The 22,407-nt window shown below is 35.3% G+C and overlaps 2 protein-coding genes across 7 annotated transcripts in view; one reads left to right on the top strand and one right to left on the bottom strand.

Moving 5' to 3' along the window:
- Positions 1-514: 514 nt before the first annotated feature.
- Positions 515-8,806, bottom strand: LOC144434680 (bifunctional coenzyme A synthase-like). Its single transcript, XM_078123193.1, has 9 exons — positions 8,691-8,806; positions 6,757-7,390; positions 5,753-5,973; positions 4,935-5,066; positions 4,064-4,253; positions 3,176-3,325; positions 2,587-2,684; positions 1,887-2,033; positions 515-1,264 (listed from the first exon to the last, which is right to left on the bottom strand). Exons 2-9 carry the CDS (start codon positions 7,379-7,381, stop codon positions 1,178-1,180), a joined length of 1,650 nt encoding a protein of 549 aa, XP_077979319.1. The 5' UTR covers positions 7,382-7,390; positions 8,691-8,806; the 3' UTR covers positions 515-1,177.
- Positions 8,563-22,407, top strand: part of LOC144434679 (serine/threonine-protein phosphatase 6 regulatory ankyrin repeat subunit C-like) — a 50,614-nt gene continuing 36,769 nt past the window's right edge. For all 6 annotated transcript variants that reach the window (XM_078123188.1, XM_078123191.1, XM_078123186.1 and 3 more), the window contains exons 1-2: positions 8,563-8,795; positions 9,001-9,054. In XM_078123188.1, coding sequence (XP_077979314.1) covers positions 8,676-8,795; positions 9,001-9,054 — 174 coding nt within the window. In that variant the 5' untranslated portion in view covers positions 8,563-8,675. The remainder of the gene's footprint in view (positions 8,796-9,000; positions 9,055-22,407) is intronic.

The raw sequence follows: 22,407 nt of genomic DNA, 5'->3' as shown, positions 1-22,407 counted from the left end.
TAGGGGGCGCTATGATCAACTTGTACACAATCGTTTGATCTACACCCAGGGATCTACCAAGCTGACGAATACTTTGGTCTGAAAGTGTTTAATTCATGTGTTTCTCATTGATGATGTATAATACAATGGTTTATACATAATTTGCTGAATTAACTCTCAACCATTTGATAATTTTGATTGATACAGTACATGTTTGTTTTTTCTTTCTTTTTTTTTTAATTTATCAATACATTTTAAAAACTGTTTCCTTTTCTGTATATAGTGTATATCTCTTTACAGCATGTAAATAGTAGAGGCAATAAGTACAGAAGATAAGAAAGAGATATCAGTTTTCTTGAAATCTTATCATTTTACTGAAAGAAGGTACAATAGGGAAACTATACCTTAAACATTAGTCTATCAGTCAAATAAACAGTTGTCTACAAAGAAGCAATGACATAGTGCAAAATACATGTAACCTAGTAAATATCAAACTTCTTTTATTGCACTTTAATAATCAACAATTTACATCAGTTTATGAGTTATTTTAAGTGAATTTGACTTTGTTGTAAATTAGTCACCAAATCAACCCACACAACAACTCTACATACAGTTTTGTGTCTTACAGTTTATGAACATTTGACATTCATGAATTCAAAATGAGTATTTAAATATTTCAGTAAAATGAGAAATTGACTAAGGTGATGTAACAATGTTTTTTTTTCCTTTTTGTTGTAATCCATAACCTTCTGAACTTTTGTCTTCTCGGTTCACAGGGTGAATTGTTCATTTTCTATCAGTGGGTTCCACTGCTTGGTACGTTATCAAATGTGTCAAATTTGATGAGGCCAAAGGTCATTTGTGTAAAACACCATACAGTCTATACGTGAAACTTATATGCCTATAAGCAGTGATGACTCAAAAAGAGTCAATTTTCCCCATGGATGCTAAAAAGAACTGTAATACTTGTAGCAGAAATAAGCTTTCTAAAAAGTACAAAAATTGCCGATAAAAAGTACATCAATCTAATTTTTCAGCACCAACCAATACTGCCCCCATGAGGTAATATCAAAATGCATTCTCGGTACAATGTTGGAATGATGAATTCAAAATCAAATCTTGTAAATATCAACTATCAGTCACAAAGTGACAACACTGTTATAGTAATTTATTTCGGTAAAATATTGTACATTGTATTTCATAGTTTGGAGTCGGGCTCTGAACTTGAAGCAGGATTCTCTGTAGGATGTATCCGTGCTTGAAGATGTTCCCATGCCACCTCAACCTACAGAATAAACAAAGAAAATTAATTGTTAATGTTGTGTAAATTTGTATTTTGTGGAATTTAACAACAAACGAACTGTAATTTGGACACAGATTTACTAGACGATCCACAAAACAAAGTGATGTGTACATGACCCTGCAATACATAGCAGTAAGTGTAAGTTTGGATATACTTAGGCATGTAATAGGGAAATGTCAAAGCATGCACTGAACTACAGACACAGACACAGACACAGACATACATACACACACACACACACACACACACACACACACGCGCATATACATACATACATACATACATACATACATACATACATACATACATACATACATACATACATACATACATACATACAGACATACATACATACATACATACATACATACAGACATACAGATAGACAGATACATACATACATACATACATACATACACACAACACACACATGCATGCAGGTACACACACACACACACACACACACACACACACACACACACACACACACACACACACACACACAAACTGCCAGTTGTGAACCAAAAATTGCATTTAGAATAAGCCTGGGAACTATCTGGGAACTATTAAATAGTAATCTTGATTTATCAATAACTAACTATACCTGAGACTGTGTTACTTCAGGATCCCATAGTGTACTAAACACTACATTAGCATTGTCTATTCTCTCTTGATTGCTTAGCTGAGATTCAATACGATTTACTGCCCTCTCTTCACTCAGACCATCTCTGTCTATGATTCGTCTGATTGCCTGTGAAAAGTGAATACAGTCAGTTGAGAAAAAACGTCAATGGGTCTTTTTTATTTCCAAATTTAGAATTATTGTTCATTATGTACTTTAGCATGTGGAATGTGCCATGGGGACCAATTTTCATCTCTTCAAACTTTGCCATTCATCTCAAACAAAGTATTGGAAGTAATTACTTATAATTTTTTTTATCATAATATCCATCCATTTCGCAAAAGGGTCACTCATATAACCATTTATCTTTGTAGGAAATTATTTGTGATCAATTTTTGACTAAGGCTTGTTAGAAGTAAGATAGTTAGAGCATATCACTTGTCCCTTCTTTCTGAATGAAATATTTAATGTACCTCTACATGATTGTACAAAAAGAAAGTACAAGTTCTTTTAAAACAGTTTGCTACTCCTTCTCCAAATCAATCTCTGATAGTGTGAGCTATTTTAGGAAATGGTTTTGGATTTTGAAACCATGAATCTTAGTGACTTTGAAAAAAAAATTCAGCTTGGTATTGAGTTATTATATATCTATGTGTTTTAAGGGATAACTTCATTTCCTCACCTCTTGTTTTGGAATGAGAGATACCCATACTTCATGTACCATCTCAATCCAGCCAGCTTCTATCAAGACTGCTGCATCAAGTACACATACTTGTATACCTGGAAGGAAACACACACAGTCAATGACTCAAGAAACAATGTAGAGGGAATCCAAAGTATCCTTAAAAAAAGACCTATAACCTTCAGCGAAGTCAACATTAACAAAGATCTTCTCACATTCTTCGTGAATTAATTCTATGTCAGGAAGCAGTCAACTAGGATAAATTAAGACTGAAGGTTAGCATGTATGTATTGCAATGCAAGTGCATACATTATCATTATTACTAGGACCATACATAGCCTGGAATTCATTCAAATGAGGAAATCGAAATTCAAAATTGCCATTTGCCTAGATTCTAAGCTAGGCCATGCAAACCTTTACACTATCAAAGTGCATTGCATTTTGACCAATACCTCGATCCATTTCAAACATAACACTTCCATCCTAGCTTCCTTGGGAGTCTTATAGTCATACAGTAAAGGTAAGGTAGTGAATAAATGAACCACTAAGACCCCCCCCCCCCCCCCCCCCCCCAATAATCCACTATTACCTTTAGTGGCACAATCAGCTATCTGTTCTTTAGCACGTCTAGCAATCTCTGGCCATACAATCTGGTTTAGTTTCTGTAGCCTTGATTTGTCTGCAAACACTTTGGGACCTAATGCTCTCCTGTTTATTTCACCATTATCTGCTATGATGTCTGAAATATCAATATTTTGAGAAATGTCACATTTCAAACACTACGAATACAAAGAGACTTGGTAACAGTTTCAAGGAAACTTTGCATAAATTGGAATTATTTTCAGTTTTGAAAAATTGGCTTCAAATCAGTGATTTTCAAAAGACTAAAACCAAAATAACTGCAAAAAGAAAATCTGACAAAATCTGATCTAAATCTATAAAATTACATGAATTTTGAAATGGAAACATGATGAAAATATGGGTAAATTAAGGTTTACGATTGTGTTTTACAACCCTCGATTCTGAAAAAAAATTACTAATAGCAGAATCAACTCTGACAAATAATACAGACAAAAAAGACACTGTGTCACAGATATGTTAATACTCAGTTTTTCCTGCAATTTTTAAAGCTTTGCTGACGACAGCCAACATTAGGGAACGTGACTGCAAAAACTACTGTCATGGAATCAATCACATAAGTATTTAAAACTGTTTAAAAAAGGATATAGAAGACAGTTGTGACCTCCTACAAATTACACCAATAAAATCTAAAAAAAATAAGGAACTATTTGGACTAAGAAGGATATAACTTTTATGGGAAATGCTGTGAAAAAGATGACAGAGCTATTCTCAAGCTCACTTCTGGATAGGAAATTTTGAACAGCACTTCTAGTGGCCAAAGTGTGCAATCTTTTGTTTTTCTGATAAACCGTGGATTTATACATTATGGAGACATAATCATCACACCTATCCTTACCTTCACCAAATTCTTGTATGACTTCTTTATAAGCATTTGTTCCTGGTTCATATGCTTTGTGTCCAAGTTTATCACAATTGACAATAAAAGCACCTAGCTTTTCCAATCTCTTGCAGATAGAAGACTTTCCACTTGCAATGCCCCCAGTCAAACCTATAATATATGGAGTCTTGGCCAATTCTGGTTTGCTCTGTATACAAGTAAAAACATATTGATTTATTGTTTACTCTTTCCGAGTGTTTTTATGTTTATTCTTGTAAACAACAACAACAACAACAACCACCACCACCACCACCACCACCACCACAACAACAACAACAACAACAACAACAACAACAACAAATGACACTCGGAATTTATCAACATCAATTCAACAAGTTTTAAAATGATTTTTGTCCATCAATGTAGGAATTCCATACCATACACTGTAGCTAGCTTGACAGTGTTTTGCTAAGGTTGGGAAATCCTGGTAATAAAAAGGGAGAAAGTGGTAAAAATGGCTGTATTTCCCAGAGAGACTATGGTGGGAATGCTGGTAAAATGACCTGGGAACTCCTGTAGATTTTACCTACTTATCACCCTTAGCAAAAACACTGGCTTGATTCCCACACTTCAAAATGTAGATATTTTCAACAATATTTGTAAAGATGATAACGACAGATAAAAATGAACAAACATGACAACAAGAGGGGAAAATTAGTACATAAAAATAACAAAATAAGCAGCAACTATACATATCAACTATTCATTTCTATACAATGTATTTTCTCATTACTTTATGAACATGAACATTACTTCATCCACACTACTGTATTCAGTCTTTCTCAAATATCAAAAGTTCCATGCTTCTGTAGACTTCTATTTACCATACCTGGGGTGCTTTGAGCAAAGTTCCCAGCAACCTTTGCCTTTGACTGGAAGAACTAATCTTGCTTTCTTCATGAGGTGCATGATGGGAGTCCTGAACTAGGCTGATCACATGGACATCAAGTTTGCACAGACCCTAAAATTGAATGTATGAAAATGTAACTGACAAGTTGAAGCAGCATGAGGTTCTTAGTACGACTGGTCTGATTTCTTCAAACAGGTAAAATCAGTCAATCTACTTGCTGGATATACCATGTGTGACTAAGCCAAGTTATAATAGTCCAGAGATAACACACTTCGTTATTGGTAATTTGTCATACACTGAATTATGACGAATGATATAAAAGTTTGCACTGCGTTTTCAGATATTGATATCAATGTGCTAAGCTTTACATTATACTTTTTCTGACAATAGAGGGGGCCCTTCAATTATCTCCTCCATTATCATGATTATTGTGTATAGCATACTCTTTAAAAATAACTTTACTTCATTTCACCAAAACATAGACTCCATGGGTGGAGGGTCTATGACCAAAAGCACTTTTGCAGATGAGTATCAAGAATATTAAGAAAAAATTTGTTCTTTTGTTGACACTTTATTTTAGTGCCATGCATATACTATTGTGAAAATTCATCTATTTCTCAATTTGCATTTAGGGACACTATAAACAGATCTATTACAAGTTAAAATCGATTTTGTAATTGAAGGACGCCCTCTATTGAATCTTCTAAAACCAAAGAATCATGAATATACTTTTCAACCCAAATCAACTCCTTCAGGAAATTCCACATTAATTTACAAAACAGTGTTTACCACTTTACCTTTTCAATTCTCCTCTCATTTACCATGTCCCCACCTTTCCTAGTTTCCTCACTAACCACAATGCACTGCATGTCTGGATCTACTATAGATGGGCCAAATGGATCAATTATGGGTACAACAGACTGGTCATGTAGAACTGATGGTTTCACATCTTTCAGAAATCTCATAACATCACTTATTCGGTCATGGATTGGTAGTATTAGTTCACTAAGGGTTTTCTCTGAAAATTTGAAAAAAAGTATGAAATGAAACTGACAAATAAAGCACTATTACTTTCGTCAAATTGAGTCATGATAAAAACATGATTTCCTGTTACACTGACTAGCATATACCTAATTTCTTTGTTTTTTGACAAATACAAAATGTCGAGACACAAAGATTGAGGTATTCATAATGTCATCCCTAGAAAATATGCAGCGAATCCTTAAAATGGCTGAATACAACTTTTCCTTTAAGTTGATAGCAGTAATCAATACAAGTGTACTAAAGGCAGAAATAAGTCTGACTGGACTTTTCCTTTAAGTTGATAGCAGTAATCAATACAAATGTACTAAAGGCAGAAATAAGTCTGACTGGACTTTTCCTTTAAATTGATAGCAGTAATCAATACAAGTGTACTAAAGGCAGAAATAAGTCTGACTGGACTTTTCCTTTAAATTGATAGCAGTAATCAATACAAGTGTACTAAAGGCAGAAATAAGTCTGACTGGACTTTTCCTTTAAGTTGATAGCAGTAATCAATACAAGTGTACTAAAGGCAGAAATAAGTCTGACTGGACTTTTCCTTTAAATTGATAGCAGTAATCAATACAAGTGTACTAAAGGCAGAAATAAGTCTGACTGGACTTTTCCTTTAAATTGATAGCAGTAATCAATACAAGTGTACTAAAGACAGAAATAAGTCTGACTGGATTTTTCCTTTAAATCACCATGTTTCATAAGAAAGCCTTTTATATAACATACATACAGCCACAAGGGTTACTTTCACTTGATGACCACTTACTTCTATTCATATCTCCATCTGTAACACCAATGGTGATTCTGTCTTCCGCCAATAAACAGGACTCACTAAGAAGAATTTTGTGTCCATTGTGAAGACGATCAAAAGTTCCACCCAGTACAATACTGCTGTAGGATTTCAACCTTTGTAGATTATTGTCAGCTGTATCTACTTTGCTTTTCTTATTTGGAAGAACATCACCTTCAAAATCCTCCAAATATTTCACTTGTGGCTCAACTTCCATTCCAAATTTCATACGAATTAATTGGGCTACGTTGTATCTATCTTTTGGATTGTCTGTCATCACTAGATCGATATTGTGGGAGAGTTGCCATGGTGACAGCTGATTTATGTTTTTGTTGCTGATGTTTCGCAGAAGAACTCTGATATCTATATGTTTGCATACAGTAGCAGCATTGGCGTATATACTTGTGACCAATGAGAGCACCTCATCTGTCAATGGTAATGGTGTTGCAGCACTCTCTGTCTCAGATGACTGCAGTGAAGGCTGCAAGTTCACGTACAGAGTTTCATTTACGTGTTTTGAAACACCTATCAAAATTGGCGCAATTCTTGACTTCACCAGCGAGATTGGTGAGGTGAGCAGCAACAGTCCAGTTTGGAACATTTTGAAGGTCTGAAAGGAAAAGAACAGAAAAGTGTTTACAAGAGTCAACGATACCAACAGTCTGAAGTCAAATTCTCAAGACTCAAGTGTTTACACTGTCTTTCAAGTACAATACATTTAGTTTTGACCTGAGCAAACCTATCTACTTGTGAAGATGTCTGAGACATACATGATATGAAATGTGCTGGAAGACCAGGGTTACCAATTCAGACAATGATGTCTTGGCAGGTGAATAACCTTGAATGAAAAGATTAGAGGCTACCACATCTGGAAACTTTTTATAAAATACACATTGTTTTGAACTATGCAAGATCTTCCTCAGGTAGCTAAAACCACATCAAATAATAGAGTGGAGGTCATAATGTCTAAAAACAAAAAGTGAAACACTGGAGGTAAAAAATATATGGCTGATGGAAAACAGGTAACGTAAATAACATACATGTAACCATAGACCCTCGTGAGTGGAGGGTCTATGATGTAACCATATACTCTAAACGTCTATCAGTTCTGTATAAAGACAATGTCAGTAGTTGTACTGTTACATAACACCCCCCTCCCCAATTTTTTTTAAATAACATAATTAAAAATCTAAAATATATATATAAAATAGATGAATAAATCTGAAGATTTATCTGCAATACCTATCTTTTGGTTGGACGGTTTTAATAGGATGAGTCGATTTCGAATTCTTGCCACTGTCTTAAATTAGGTGATGGTACAATTGTGGTTAATGGTTGGTCTTATTTCTCGACTGAACCATCCCATTACCTTCAGAGGTGGTGTTTCATCTCTTGGCAGAGATATTTTACTGCACTTCAGTGCTACTGTGTAAAAGGCTGTTAATGTAAATACGACCTTTCGTGGCTGAATTACACCACGTCTAACGATAAGAGATCGTATATCTGGGGGTTTTCACATTCATTTGGAATAAAATTATGACGCTCCTTGGATTTAACCGAAGCATAACAACACAAGCAAGTATGTAGTACAGTAACCTGGCAATAAATATATTTGGATTGAAATGAATATTTCCCGACTGGCAAAGCACAAATACAGCTTTTATTGCGTCTCAAAGGTCAAACGACTCCTAACAATTATAATTGGCAATACGCCAGAACAAGACCCCTAGTTGAAATTTTATAGCAAAGGGCCAGAGGACACTGAGATTCCGAACGGTGTCCCCACTGTCAGGTGACGCTTGAAATTTCATGCCCCAAAAATCTACGGAAAAGAGTCGTGGTCGTCAACGGAATGTGAAGTACGGACAACAAGAAAGTCTCTCTTCAATCTAAGCATGGATAAGTTGTACCTATCGTCAGAGGAAGACTGGTCTCCGCTCGATCTCCGACTGAATCTGGCAAGTGTGCTAAACGATCCTGTTCGAACCCGTCAAAATGATTCACGATCCTTTCAGGTAAGGAACCATAGTAATTTTGACCTTTAACCCTGTCCACTGAGCATGCCCAGACTGGATTCTGATAGTCACATGGGCAATATCAACCAATCAACAAACGGAAATTTTCACTGACATGGCGGCAAGTGGGTAACCTTTGCATCAAGACTCAAACTTGGATTTCATTGATTTCTCACAGTTGTCGTGATTTCTCGACTATTTTCAGATAAAATTGGACCCCTTTGGTACCGACATGGTCATTCAGCATCTATTTGATGAGGTAAGAGTACACTGTTTTCATGATAGTCACATATCCTGCTGAAGCGTGTCCGCTGCTGACAGACATACCACTTCGCATATGTGCACACTTTATGCATTGCTGAAGAGGGAGGTGTCTGTAAGCCTTTACCAACTTGCAATGCTATTACCATGGAGGTAACAAATGCTTTACCTAGTACCTCCGAATTACAATACACTATATGGATGATATTGAATTGTTTTTGGCAGTAACATTTTTATCGCGAAGGAAGTGCTGGGAGTTGAAAAGTTGTCCGGAACTGCAAGTGTCCCAACGCGGAAGTGTTTCTATATTTTTAGTGCAACCAGCGGAGTGTGAAAGTCTTTATTATACGTGACAGCCCCTGGGATGGCTAGCTGTGGTGAAAGGGGCAAGGTGGAATCGGGCACTACTCCTTTTGTCTTAAACTAACATTTCACACTTCCCCAATTGTTCATGACCAATATATGTACCGTCCAAAATTTTAAATATAGCTCCATATAACATGCACCAGCAATTTTTTTGATGAATCATCATGTGACTCGTGAGCAAATTTATTTAGTGTGAAGTGCATACAGTAAGATATTCGAAAAATGTTATCATTTTCGCTCAAAGATCCTCTCAAAGTGTACATTTTTACTACTGTGAATACTACCTATTCATTATTTCTGGAGGAATAAGTTAATAAACACTGAGAATATATTAATTAATGAGAACAATTTAACACTTTGGTTGGATAATAATTAAGTGACACATCATGTTTGTCATTCCTCTATCATTATGAAATTAAAGTCCATACTTAACTAGGTGAACCACTGATCAACAACACCAATCTAAATTTTGCTTTTGAAGTGATCCACAAGGAAGAATCTGAAAACGAACTTGATGTTCAACTTTTACGGTAAATTGATAAACATATAAATCCTGATCAGGTGTTTGTTCATTGGAAACGTCTACACTGCCTGCATATAGACAGAGGCCAAGGAAAGTGTTAGGTCAGGCTGTCGTATGTAAATATCCCACCAAACAGTGTAACACCATGGAGGTATAGCATGGTAGGACTGATAAATGTGAAAATGCTGGTTGAGTATGTGTGATAGTTGATTTGCTACATGTGTGTATCTGATAGCCATAGTATTTTGACATTGAAAACACCATGTACGAAGGCAAAGGTATTTGCCTGAATTCTTTTTTTTATAAAAAAAAGATAAACAGGGACACCATTTGTTCTGTTGTTTGCACATATCCATGGTTGAACTGCTATGAAAAGCTTGACAATGGGGTCATGACACATGTACACCCATCTACCCACCCACTGCAAATGTGTTATCAGTTATCTGTGTACTATTGGAACTGAACAGTACAGAGTGAAATATGGTAGTGTCACTGTACACATGTACCTCCAGCCATTAGTGGCTTTGGAGACTATGATATCTCTCAATATGGTTTCTTTGTGCACTTGTGAAAACAGATTACAGTGGAATGTAGCCTTGAACTTGAAGTTTAGGCCTGAATATTGGGCTATCAAACAAAATGACATACAATGTATGTAGTTGAATGTGTACTAGTGGCCCCAAATCAACAAAAGTCTCAGTGCTGCAAGAGTAGCCCAGACATTGTTTGGGACTACATGTACATGTAAAAGAATTGAAGAAACTAGAGATATAAAACTGACAGGGGTGAACAAATCATTTTGTGAACTGGTGGTCCCCGGACCAGTACCTTAAAGATTCTAGTGGTCCTGCTGAAAGAATTAGTGGTCCCAGGTCCCGCTAATGTGAAAATTAAATGTTGCCTACAAATATGTATATTCGGCCAACTTTTTAACATACGTGTACTGGTCCGCCGGACCAGAAACTTAAAATTTGTGTGGTCCACCCAAAAAATCGCCAGTCCCGGACCCAGGACCAGTTGATTTGTTCACCCCTGACTGAGCTACTTTTATTGCCATTATTAGGTTTAAAAGTGTCCTTTATCTAGGTACAGTAAATTTGTCTGTTGCTTCAGAATGAATAAAAAGCATTGTTTGATGACCTCGATATGTAATTTTCCCATTGTACATTTCACTTTACACCAAGCAATTAATATTTATGATATTCTTTCATAAGCAGTATATTAAAAGAAACCACAACCGTATTGGTTTGGAATGCTTAGTCATACATTAGAGTGACATGCACAGTCAATACTTGCTGCTAGTACATAATGTCCCAATTATTGTCTGCTATCTTACAGGCCTATGTATTTCAAGACAATATCTTGTTCTCTGTATAGATGCTTTTCTAATGTACAACTTTGGAGATGAAAACACATACAAATATAGTCTGAATAAATTTTACATGTCAGCATTTTCAGTGATATGATAAATACATGACAGTTCATTGTCTTGATAAAAGAGTTAGAAATTATCAGTCCTGGACATATAGACTACTAAACACCATATCTAGACTACCAAATTAGCAGTAGTCCAGGGCACACAGACTACTAAACATTGTATCTAGAGTTGGCAAATTAGCAGTAGTTCAGGGCACATAGACTACTAAACATTGTATCTAGACTATCAAATTAGCAGTAGTACATGGCACATAGACTACTAAACACCATATCTAGACTACCAAATTAGCAGTAGTCCAGGGCACATAGACTACTAAACACCATATCTAAGCTACCAAATTTGCAATAGGGCCAGACATATACTGAGCACCATATCTAGACTACCAAATTAATAAAATTCCAGGGCACTATTAAGACTATATGTACTAAACAGTGTATCTAGACTACCAAAAAATAATAAGGGGCTAGTCTGTTGGACCAATCAAAATCAATAGAAAATTGTGGTTGAAATGGTTCACTTCGCTAAATTTGACAAGCTGCATGTACATGTAGTGTAGAAGCAAAATCAAGTCCTAGACATACATATCCACTACATACATTATATAAAGTTATATGTATGTATGTCACATTTTGTTTTAGTCAGACGAGTCATGTAAAGTGATATTATTGTTAAACTTGATTTTGTAATAATTGTTAATTGATATTTGTATATCATATGACATATTTATAACACATATAAAACAAATTTTTAGAGAGGAAAGTCATTTGCAGTGCACTGTTCCAGTGTAAGTGTAAGTGTAATATAGTAAGGTATAAAAAGTGCAATGATGATATCCATTTGTCATGATATAATATCTCATATATACAAATGTACACTAATGAGGACACGGTACTGAACTGAAGGCATCCAAAAATGTTAAGTATGTGTATGATTGTAGTCCTTGACACAGATATTTACATTGTAGCTGCTAATGCATCTGAGGACCATGTAAAGTGTAAACATAGGTATTTTCCCCTAATTTTATAATCTTTAGCTACTTCTCAAAGACTAATTTATACTAATTACCAGACTGAAACAATATATTTGTTTATAAGAAGGCAGTGTAGTCACTACTTATTTCTGCAGTTTGTTTTTTTTCAAGTGAAAACATGTCTTTAGCGAAACTTTCCAGTTTAAAGCATTATGTATTACTTCCCCATTGTGACTGTTTGCGCATGAGGTAAGGATGACAATCTGCCTGACTTGAGGAGGGTGGATACTATTCAGATCTGAATGGGCAAACACTCATATGCTGGCTGTAATATTTGTATTACATCTCATATGGTGGGTAATGTATATTGAATTTTTGTAATTTGATACACATAATTTTCATCCAGTTAGATCCTCATAACGTGTAATCTGGATGAAGGACGGACATGTAGTACTGTTTCTCGTATATTGCCCATGGGTAATATGAGCTTCCTTAACCTGACAAGTATCTTATGTATTCCTAGCTAACACAATGGCAAGATGGCTTGAGTTGAGGCATGTAATAACATCACAATTTACTTACCTGTTGTAAGAATGAATGTTTCATGGACTTGTTCATACTAGTTCAAATGAAAATTTCTACTCACAGTGTCAAAATATTTTCTGGAAAAAATCCCAAATTTTCACTTACATCTCTTCTTGTCAGAATCCCAAATTTTTGCAGACGATGAGATGTCTGCAAAAATTTGTGACACAGATACTGATACTGGCGAGACATCTGTGAAAATGTGGGATTTTCCTCGAGAAAATTGTTTGACTCTGAGTAGAATTTTTTCATTTGTTACTAACACACTGTTTCTGTTAGAAAAGATGTCAAGGTCTAAACTTGCACCTCTTGCCCTGTAGTCTAGCTAGAGATATGAATGAATTGAGAAGTTCAGTGCAACATTATTGTAATGATGGGCATTTTGAATCATTTAATAGTGTGGTTCTGGATGGAGTAAAACTAAAAGGTGTTACGCTTGCATCAGAAATCGGTACAACGGATGCCCTGCAGTAAACTACTAAGAATTTAATGACTACATCACATGCAAATGTATCTCAACTCATCAGAATTCCAGGCGATGTTATTATTAACTTCACACAGTTAGAATAACTATTATATATACTCACATATATGTAGTCTGAACTTAACTGAGCAGTGAATAGATAATACTTTATTAAAGGGATAAATAAGATAGATCAATGAATGTCTGTTTTTGCATTTATGTGTCCGTAAATGAATAAAGTAGTTATTAAATGAGGTTGTTTGATTTGACTAATCTGTTATAAATGAATTGAGTGTCTTATTAACTTTAATTGATTAATTAATTCATTAATTAATATCATTGAAACACTTATGCCGACATCAGTGATAAGTCTTTGTACATGTGGTACCACTGTAAATAGCCATTGACTTACATGTTACTAACAGATGAATCACTGTACAATATTTTACTCACAACTCTCTGATTTGTACTGTTGGACATCATCTCCTTGAAGTCAGACAAATCTCACCTGTGTACCAGGTTTTGTAAAATATTTTTGCCATTTGCAAAACGTAGAATTGCCACTGATGAATTTTTGAATACCCTGAAGGAGTAGCAACTTTAGAAATTTGTCAACAGATTTTCTTGAAAGATGCATATATTTTCCTTAGTTTTATTGCAAATATTGTGCATGTCTGTTTATGACTGTGTCAAAGATATAGATTTATTTGAATTGTAAGACAAAGACTTGGTTTTCACCAGGCTTTACATGGAATGATGGTTCCGCCCTGTTACTTTGTTTGGCATGATTAGAATTCAGAATGATTAGAACATATAAAGCAGTAATTTAAATAACTACCCAGTATTGAAAAAAAAGTTAGATTTATTTGTTTTGCAGTAAGATATTATCAGAACATTCATATGAAAATTCTACCAGTGATAACACAAGTTATTTCCTTTGTGATCCTTGAGATGGAATGAGGGCAAAAAACTGTGAGCAAATACAGGAAGTTGGTTTTAGTACAATGAAAAAAAACGTACAAGAAATGATTGAAATGAATATTTAGAATGTGACAATACGATTAATTGGAGTTTTTATATATGGGCATTTGCAGGCCTCGAAATTCGTTTTTTTTCCCACCTGCCCATTGGGCAGGTGGTTAAGGGCAGGTGGTTGGAAATTTTACCTGCCCAACCAAAATTTTACCTGCCCAATTCACCTTTCACTAATTTTGTTACTAGTCCTTTAGATCAAGTCTTCTACGGTAAGTACCACTATTGAGCCACCTGTCTAATGCCCTGATCGCAACATAGCCTCACACTCTGGCCCATCCAATACAATACGTAGTAACGCATCTAATGAGTCGATACTCAGTGAACTGCGCCAATCGTTGTCTTCTCTTTTCAACCATTTATATTCTTTCTCCCATTCTTCACGGAATTTTCTCTTTCTTTTCCTTTCATCCTGCTTCCAAAACGTTGTCGATTTGCTATCTCCGTCATCATCTTTGTGTGACTTTTCAGTCTCTTTCGATGTACTTGGTATTGCCACTAAATTATCACTCTCCATACGCAACTTCCCAGCTTTCGCGCCGTCACCACTCTCACTTTCTTTTCTTTCTTGCTTCTTCTTCTTTTCATTTGGAGTATCATTGTTTGAAGACTTCGTAAATCCAAACTTTAATAAGCTCATGTTTATTCAACAGCTTTCATTTAATAGTATACGTAACTTTACTTCGAGGTCAGGGCCCGCTGAGGTAAATACTACTTCATGAACACATGACATGGCTGGTCACATGAGTGAAACACATGGTTGCTATTGATATGCAAATCAAACCTATACGTGCTATGACGCGAATGTCCATATATGGGGAGGTTGAAAGGTCATTGCATTCTGGCATTAGGCAATGCGGAAATGAAGTAACTTAGGTTTGACCGAAACAAGCTAAGTTACAAGAGACAAATCAACAAAAAATAAAACCCCAAAACGATTGCGGTAACAATTATTGACCAAATTAGAATAAGCAGTTTATAATAAAGTATTCCAAAAAAAAGCGCCGGCCCAACTGGGCAGGTGTGCATAAATTTTACCGGCCCAGCACCACTTTTCACCTGCCCTGGGCCGCTGGGCCGGCGGGAATTTCGAGCCCTGATTTGTGCAAGATGATCAGATGGTAAATTTGCCTGATGTGAGGAAGACAAATAACATCTCAAGCTAAAAAATGTCAAATTTGAAAAAGCCATACTACTAGGCTTTGATGTTGTTATTACATGCATTGCCATGCAATGCCATGTGAACATTTTATACAATGAATGGGAATACATATTGACTTTTGTAATAGGATAATACATCTAGTATAACAATGTCTAAGTATGAGACCATCTGTTCAAAGTCACAGTTTAGATGAGGTACACTTCATTACCTTTACCTGCCCTGCAAGTTTCCTGACCTAATCTGAAACAGTGGCACGGATTGCATATGGCTGCAGCATGCAATAACACAATCTACATGTACACACAAATTGTGTTAAGGACTTGTACCATTATTTTCGGGATGATGTTTTCAATAACAGTCATCATCTTCAGAAAGGCAGTTAGTATGTTCAAGCATAGACGTCTCTCTAACATCTATGGTTCAAGCCAAGTTGTATGCAGTCTGTTGAATTCTTCAAATACATATTTATGCTTTTAAAAATAAAGTAGGAATGGCTTATACCAGAAAATTAGTTATTTGCAGAGTCACTGTGATGTTTACACAACATTTGCCCACGACTGACATAAATCAGTTAAAAAAGTGTCAGATATCATATATCATATACACCTGAAGGAAATGGTACAGTACTGTACTTTATTTTAGTTTAACTTTCTAAATATTGGAAATTTCCATACAGATTTTATTTGTCTTTTGCCGTAGTCTCTCATGAATTAAAAAAAATATCAATTGTATTTGTAGATTATGCGTTTATTATATATCTTTTATTTATTTATTTATTTATTTATTTATTTATTATTTATTTATTTATTTATGTCTCTAGCTAGAAATTACTGTAAAGTGTTGGATCTTACATACAATGTAGCTTGATTACCGTGCAGTCGAGATGCATCTTTAAGTTGGTCATGCATGTTTGTTTGGAAAACCCAGGTAAAATGACATGGTAACCTCGTAAATTTTACCTACTTACCGCCCTTATCAAAACTACTGTCTTGTATCCTAGAGCTTGTCGGCCGTCACAAGGCTAGATGTTACAACTGCCGACATCAGAGTGTAGACAAACGGAAATCGTTTCAAACAGGGAAAGTGAACAACTGAATGGATTGGATTAAGTAACACTTGACACAGCATGTTGGACATACAAAGAGTCCAGACTTGTATTACATTTCATAGTTTGATAAGAACAGTTTTATGCCCTCTTTATTATTTAAACAATAATGTACGCCCTCCCAGCCCATAATGGACGAAAGCAAACTTTGAACGACATAATGAGTGAGGCGACAGCCGAGCCCATTATGGAGTGCAAAGTTTGCTTGAGTCCATTATGGACTGGGAGGACGTACATTATTGTTATTATTTTATAGTTTTGCCAATTCCAGTGAATTTGTAGACCGAGAAACGCAAAACAACGTATAATATACACAGCGCTGAACATCGTCTGCCATGTTTGGCCCGGAAGCTGAATACTAATCATAGCGACACACGTACGTACACGTACACACACATATACACTCCAATGAACTGCTGTGAACACAAATTTGTTTCATGAATGCGTTGTATTTTTAAACAGTGGAAATGACAATCATAAGTAACAACATGCATTTCGAAAAAATAGTCGTATGAAGAAACAGAACAAATAAGCTTGTATTGTTATGCTCGTTCCGGACCCGCGATGCCCAATAAAGGAGTACATTATCAGTAATAATGTACAGCGATGACGTCACAAAATTCACTGGAATTGGTAATGCTATAATATGATATATCATATAATAGTTCATGTTCATAAACAAATTTCCAGTTCCCCTGGCATTTCATGTATACAATAAAGAGGCCATAAAACTGTTCTTATCAAACCATGGTGTGTAATACAAGTCTCTGCTACTCCAACATGCTGTGCCAAGTGTTTGTTAATCCAATTCATTTGTTTACTTTCCCTGTTTGTAACAGGTTCTGTTTGTAAATGGTGTGATGTCGGCAGTTGTACATTGATTGTATGAACTCTTATATTGGTAGTCATTTTCTGAATGACAAGTAAAATAGTAAGAAACAGGAAAATGATCTAATTTGTGTGCATGACTCACTGGAGTCAAGGATAAACTTCTATATGGAGTAATTATTATTATTATACAAACATAATTGGAAGTCGTGGGTATTCATTTATCTGTGAAGATTGCTTGCACTGTACAATATTTAACCCACAACTCTCGCTGATTTGTACAATGCTTGGATGTTCCTTATTTTATAACTTCCGAGATTAAAGCAATACTTTTTCACATTTCAAAGCATAACAATTACATTTGAATATGTACCAAAAGTATGATCATTGAGAATAAAATAGAAAAGTTGCAAATTTTAGATAAAAATGCACCAACAAATAAATGAAACACATACTGTGAATAAAACACTTTTCAACATCAAGTACTTACCAACTTGCGTGTAGTACTCGTAGTCGGTTTGTGTAGAGAGTTTTAACATGTAAATTACTTTTGTTTTACCTATTCACAGAAATGAATATCTTTTGTGAAGTCATAACAAGTGCGAATGTTTCTTGGTTCCCTTGCAAATATTCTGCATGCCTTTGCTTTCAAGAAAGTCTTGAAAATTTATGAAATTTCTATCTCCTTAGACTTCTGAATATTTGAACCAAGGAAAATGGGTATCATACCAAGCATTGCACAGAGTCAGTATAGATCAGTTTTGCCATCTACACATGATCTACAAATGTTTAAACCCTATTGTTTGAAATGTTGTCATTTGAAATTACGCATTTTCGCACTGCTTCCAGCTTGAATATCATATGTGATTGATTAACACTAGCAGTCTGTCTCATCCAACTATTGTTATATACCATCAGAAACTCATCAGTGATGATAGTACAGTTTGAAAATGAAAAAAATGTTTTCTCAAAACCCTGTACACTAGTGAGATTTGCACTGGTGACTTGAAGAAGCATATGTGCGAGAGTACAAATCAGAGAGAGTTGTGGGTGAAATATTGTACAGTGGTTTGTTGATACAGAAGAAAACAAGATGCCAGTCTTACAATTTTAGTGTTGATGACTGTACTGTGTGTACATGTATATCATGTTAGCCCTACTAGGCAAAGTGTTGATGAAGTAAGCCTTAAAAGTAAAGTGTGTTAGACTGATTCTTTCTTCAGATTGTTCCAAAAGTGTGGCATTGTTCATTTTATAGTTTCTGGTCGATTACTACGGTAACAGAAACTCCAGCAATGTGCTTTGATTTGAAAGTAGGCCTCATAAGGTACAACAGATGTTCTTGTACACACATTTATTAAAAATGTACCTTTAGTAAATGTCGTGCAATAAATTCCAACAACTGCAACGGCTTGATTCTTTGTCACGTTTCAAGTGTTGATAGGTTTTTTCGTGATATTTTATGAAAACTATTGATTCAAGCTTCTAGTAAAAGCCCGCCAGTGTACAAATGTAATTGAAGATCCACGCTATGTGTGTACCCATTTATCATTTATTGCAGATCTGTAAAAGTTATAAGTAAGTACAAATTATACTTCATTAAAAACTGCCTTATTGATTTCACTTTCAACAGCGAAGTAATTAATTTGAAATTTCTTATCCACAAAATAAGCATTCATAGTTTGAAATTAAAACCAAATAAAGTTTATAATACAATTTTGATTACTGCAATTAATTATTTTTGTTATGATATATTACAGTTTAATGTTACTTTAAATAAACATTGAGAGTGTGGCATTGTTTAATTAAGACCTGTAGCTAAATACCACATATATCTCCAATGTAAACTTGAAATGCTTTATATGTGTGCATTACTGGCATTGTAAACATATCTTGGAGTAGTGGGGAAACCAATTACATCCCATGAAGGGTAAACATTGGTTTTGAACAAGAAGTATTAAGAATTCCTGGTCAGGGTTACACAGAGAAATGCCAGACTGGTTTTAACTAAAACAGACCAACAATTTATGTGTACACATGTAGAGTTGAATGGTAAACATTGGTTTTGACCAAGGAGAAGTAGAAAAGATTCCTGTCAAGTGGGTCAGGGTTAAAGGGAGGAAAGTCAGACAGGTTTAACCATTGACCCTAGAAAGTGTAGGGTCTATGGTTTTAACTAAAACAGACCCGCAATTATATGTACCTGTAGCCCAGTAATGTGTGAGTAGTAAACATTGATTTTGACCCTAGATTGATTAGTAAATGTAGGAAATCAATTACATACTGTGAGTGGTAAAGATTGGTTTTGACCAAGGGTAAAGTAGAAACATTCCTACCAAGTAGGTCAGGGTGACAGAGAAATGCCAGACTCATGCAACTAAAACAGACCAGAAACTATGTGTACATGTAGTAGAGCATTTACTGTATAAATAGTGTTAGTGGTGAACATTGATTTTGACCCAAGATTAGTACATGTGCTAAAAATTCCTGTCAATTTGGTCAAGGAGAGATGCCAGACTCCTGCCAGTAGAACAGACTAATTACTACATGGGTATACCAGTACATGTATGTACACATGTAGATCATTAAAATTGTTTGAGTGGTAAACATTGATTTTGACCCAAGATTGGTACATGCAGGAAAGATTCCTGTCAATTTGGTCAAGGAGAGACGCCAGACTCCTGCAAGTAGAACAGACCAGTGACTATGTCTGTACATGTACATGTAGGTCATTAAAATTGTGTGAATGGTAAACATTGGTTTGACCCAAGATTTAACCCTTTCACCACCGATTCCCACCATTGCGGGAATGCGCAAGTGCTAATAGTCTAAAAGATTCCTGTGAAGTTGGTGAAAGAGATGCCAGATTGGTACAAGTACAACAGACCAGTATTACTATGTGTTCTTGTAGAGTATTAAACTTAATGTTAGTATTAAACTTAAAGTTATGTGACTAAATAGAATAGAGTCCTGCACAGTTGGTGAACGAGAGATGCCAGAATTGGTCAAACAACTACATGTAGAACAGATGAGCAGCTACAGTGGAAATCAAGAATGTGTGCAGTTTTAACGATCAACCTTGTCTGATACAAGTTAATAGTCAACCTCACAAATTCACTGCAAACTAAGTCTGTATATAACCTCCATCTGATCAGTATAAGTAATAAAAGATTGGTATTCACAATCTAATTCTGAATTCACATAAACTTGCATGTGTAATTCAAAACCTTCGCTGTTCACTATTGATTCAAGTGTTTACCTGTTTGAATTGTGTGTGAACTATTTATGGTATCAATATACATGTAGATGTGCCTGCACATTGGGTTTTTAAAATGTTAACATACACTAATTGACAGAGGTTACATGTACTTGTTTCACTTTTTGTTAGTGTTTATGCTTGAATATTGCTCCTATCAGAAATGTTTGATCATTAGAACTGCACACAATATTGATTTCCACTGTACATGTAGAGCAGAATAACTGCAATGAGGTACATGCCGCCCAGTCAAACTGTATACGCAGTATTGATTTCCACCGTACATGTATGTATGCAGAGTGACTGCAATGTTGGACATGTACATGTACATGCCCCAGTCAAACTGCATGCAATATTGATTTCCTCTGTATCTGTAAAGCAGAGTGACTGCAATGTGGGACATGTAGATGTACGTGCCCCAGTCAAATTGCATGCAATATTGATTTTCACTGTAGAGCAGAGTAACCTCTATGTGGTATATACAATGTACCTCCAAGTCAAATTGTGCACAATATTGATTTCCACTGTACATGTACATGTAGATCCGAATGATAGCAATAGGGTATATGTATGTGCCCCAGTCAAACTGCATGCAATATTGATTTCCACTGTACATGTACATGTAGATCAGAATGATAGCAATAGGGTATATGTATGTGCCCCAGTCAAAGTGCATACAATATTGATTTCCACTGTACATGTAGATCCGAATGATAGCAATAGGGTATATGTATGTGCCCTAGTCAAACTGCATGCAATATTGATTTCCACTGTACATGTAGATCAGAATGATAGGGTATATGTATGTGCCCCAGTCAAACTGCATGCAATATTGATTTCCACTGTACATGTAGATCAGAATGATAGGGTATATGTATGTGCCCCAGTCAAACTGCATGCAATATTGATTTCCACTGTACATGTACATATAGATCAGAGTTCTTACAACATGGTATATGCCTCCCAGGCAAACTCCATGACATTGATTTCCAGAGAAGTACATGTAGAGCAATGACTGCAATTTGGTATATATACCTCCCTTTCAAACTGCATGCAATATTGATTTCCACTGTACATGTAAATCAGCGTGCCTACAACGTGGTATATGCCTGAGCGAGCCCCAGGCAAACTCCATGATGTCGATGTTTAGATCTTGATAGATCATGACCCTACACCAGATATCATTTGATATTAACATGCAAGTTACCTTGAAAGAATAACATGATTCTACAATGTAAGCACATGTATAGTGAAATAAAGATGTTGCCTTACGTTGTCAAGCTATTGACAGTTTCCTATATTTATCAATCATTCTGGAATAGTTACAATATTTTTTATTTCATTGTTAGTTGTTAAAATTACTTTCATAGTTACATACATGTAAGATGTGTAACATTAGTAGCAATCAACATCAGCAGTTTTGATTTTAGATTCAAAATATTAACTGTCTGTCAATTTCTTATATTTATAGATTATACTGGAAAAGTAATAATATTTTATCATACATGTATATTGATTTACATTTGTATTTTACAAATCAAGTTATGAGATGAAACGTTAGTAGCAATCAGGTGGTTGTTTTGATTATAATTTCAAAAAAATTAAGTTTAACTTTTCTATCAA

This window comes from Glandiceps talaboti, chromosome 4 (genome assembly GCF_964340395.1).
Source record: "Glandiceps talaboti chromosome 4, keGlaTala1.1, whole genome shotgun sequence".
Classification (NCBI taxonomy): Eukaryota; Metazoa; Hemichordata; class Enteropneusta; family Spengelidae; genus Glandiceps; species Glandiceps talaboti.
The sequence above is the reverse complement of the archived record's forward strand: the minus strand, read 5'-3'. Positions and strand labels throughout refer to the sequence as shown.

Coding starts and splice junctions, on each gene's coding strand:
- LOC144434680 (XM_078123193.1), bottom strand. CDS start 7,381: ATGTTCCAAACTGGACTGTTGCTGCTCACCTCACCAATCTCGCTGGTG. Junction 4,254..4,934: donor CTTTGCTCAAAGCACCCCAG/GTATGGTAAATA, acceptor ACTTGTATACAG/AGCAAACCAGAATTGGCCAA. Junction 3,326..4,063: donor CATACAAGAATTTGGTGAAG/GTAAGGATAGGT, acceptor TTGATATTTCAG/ACATCATAGCAGATAATGGT.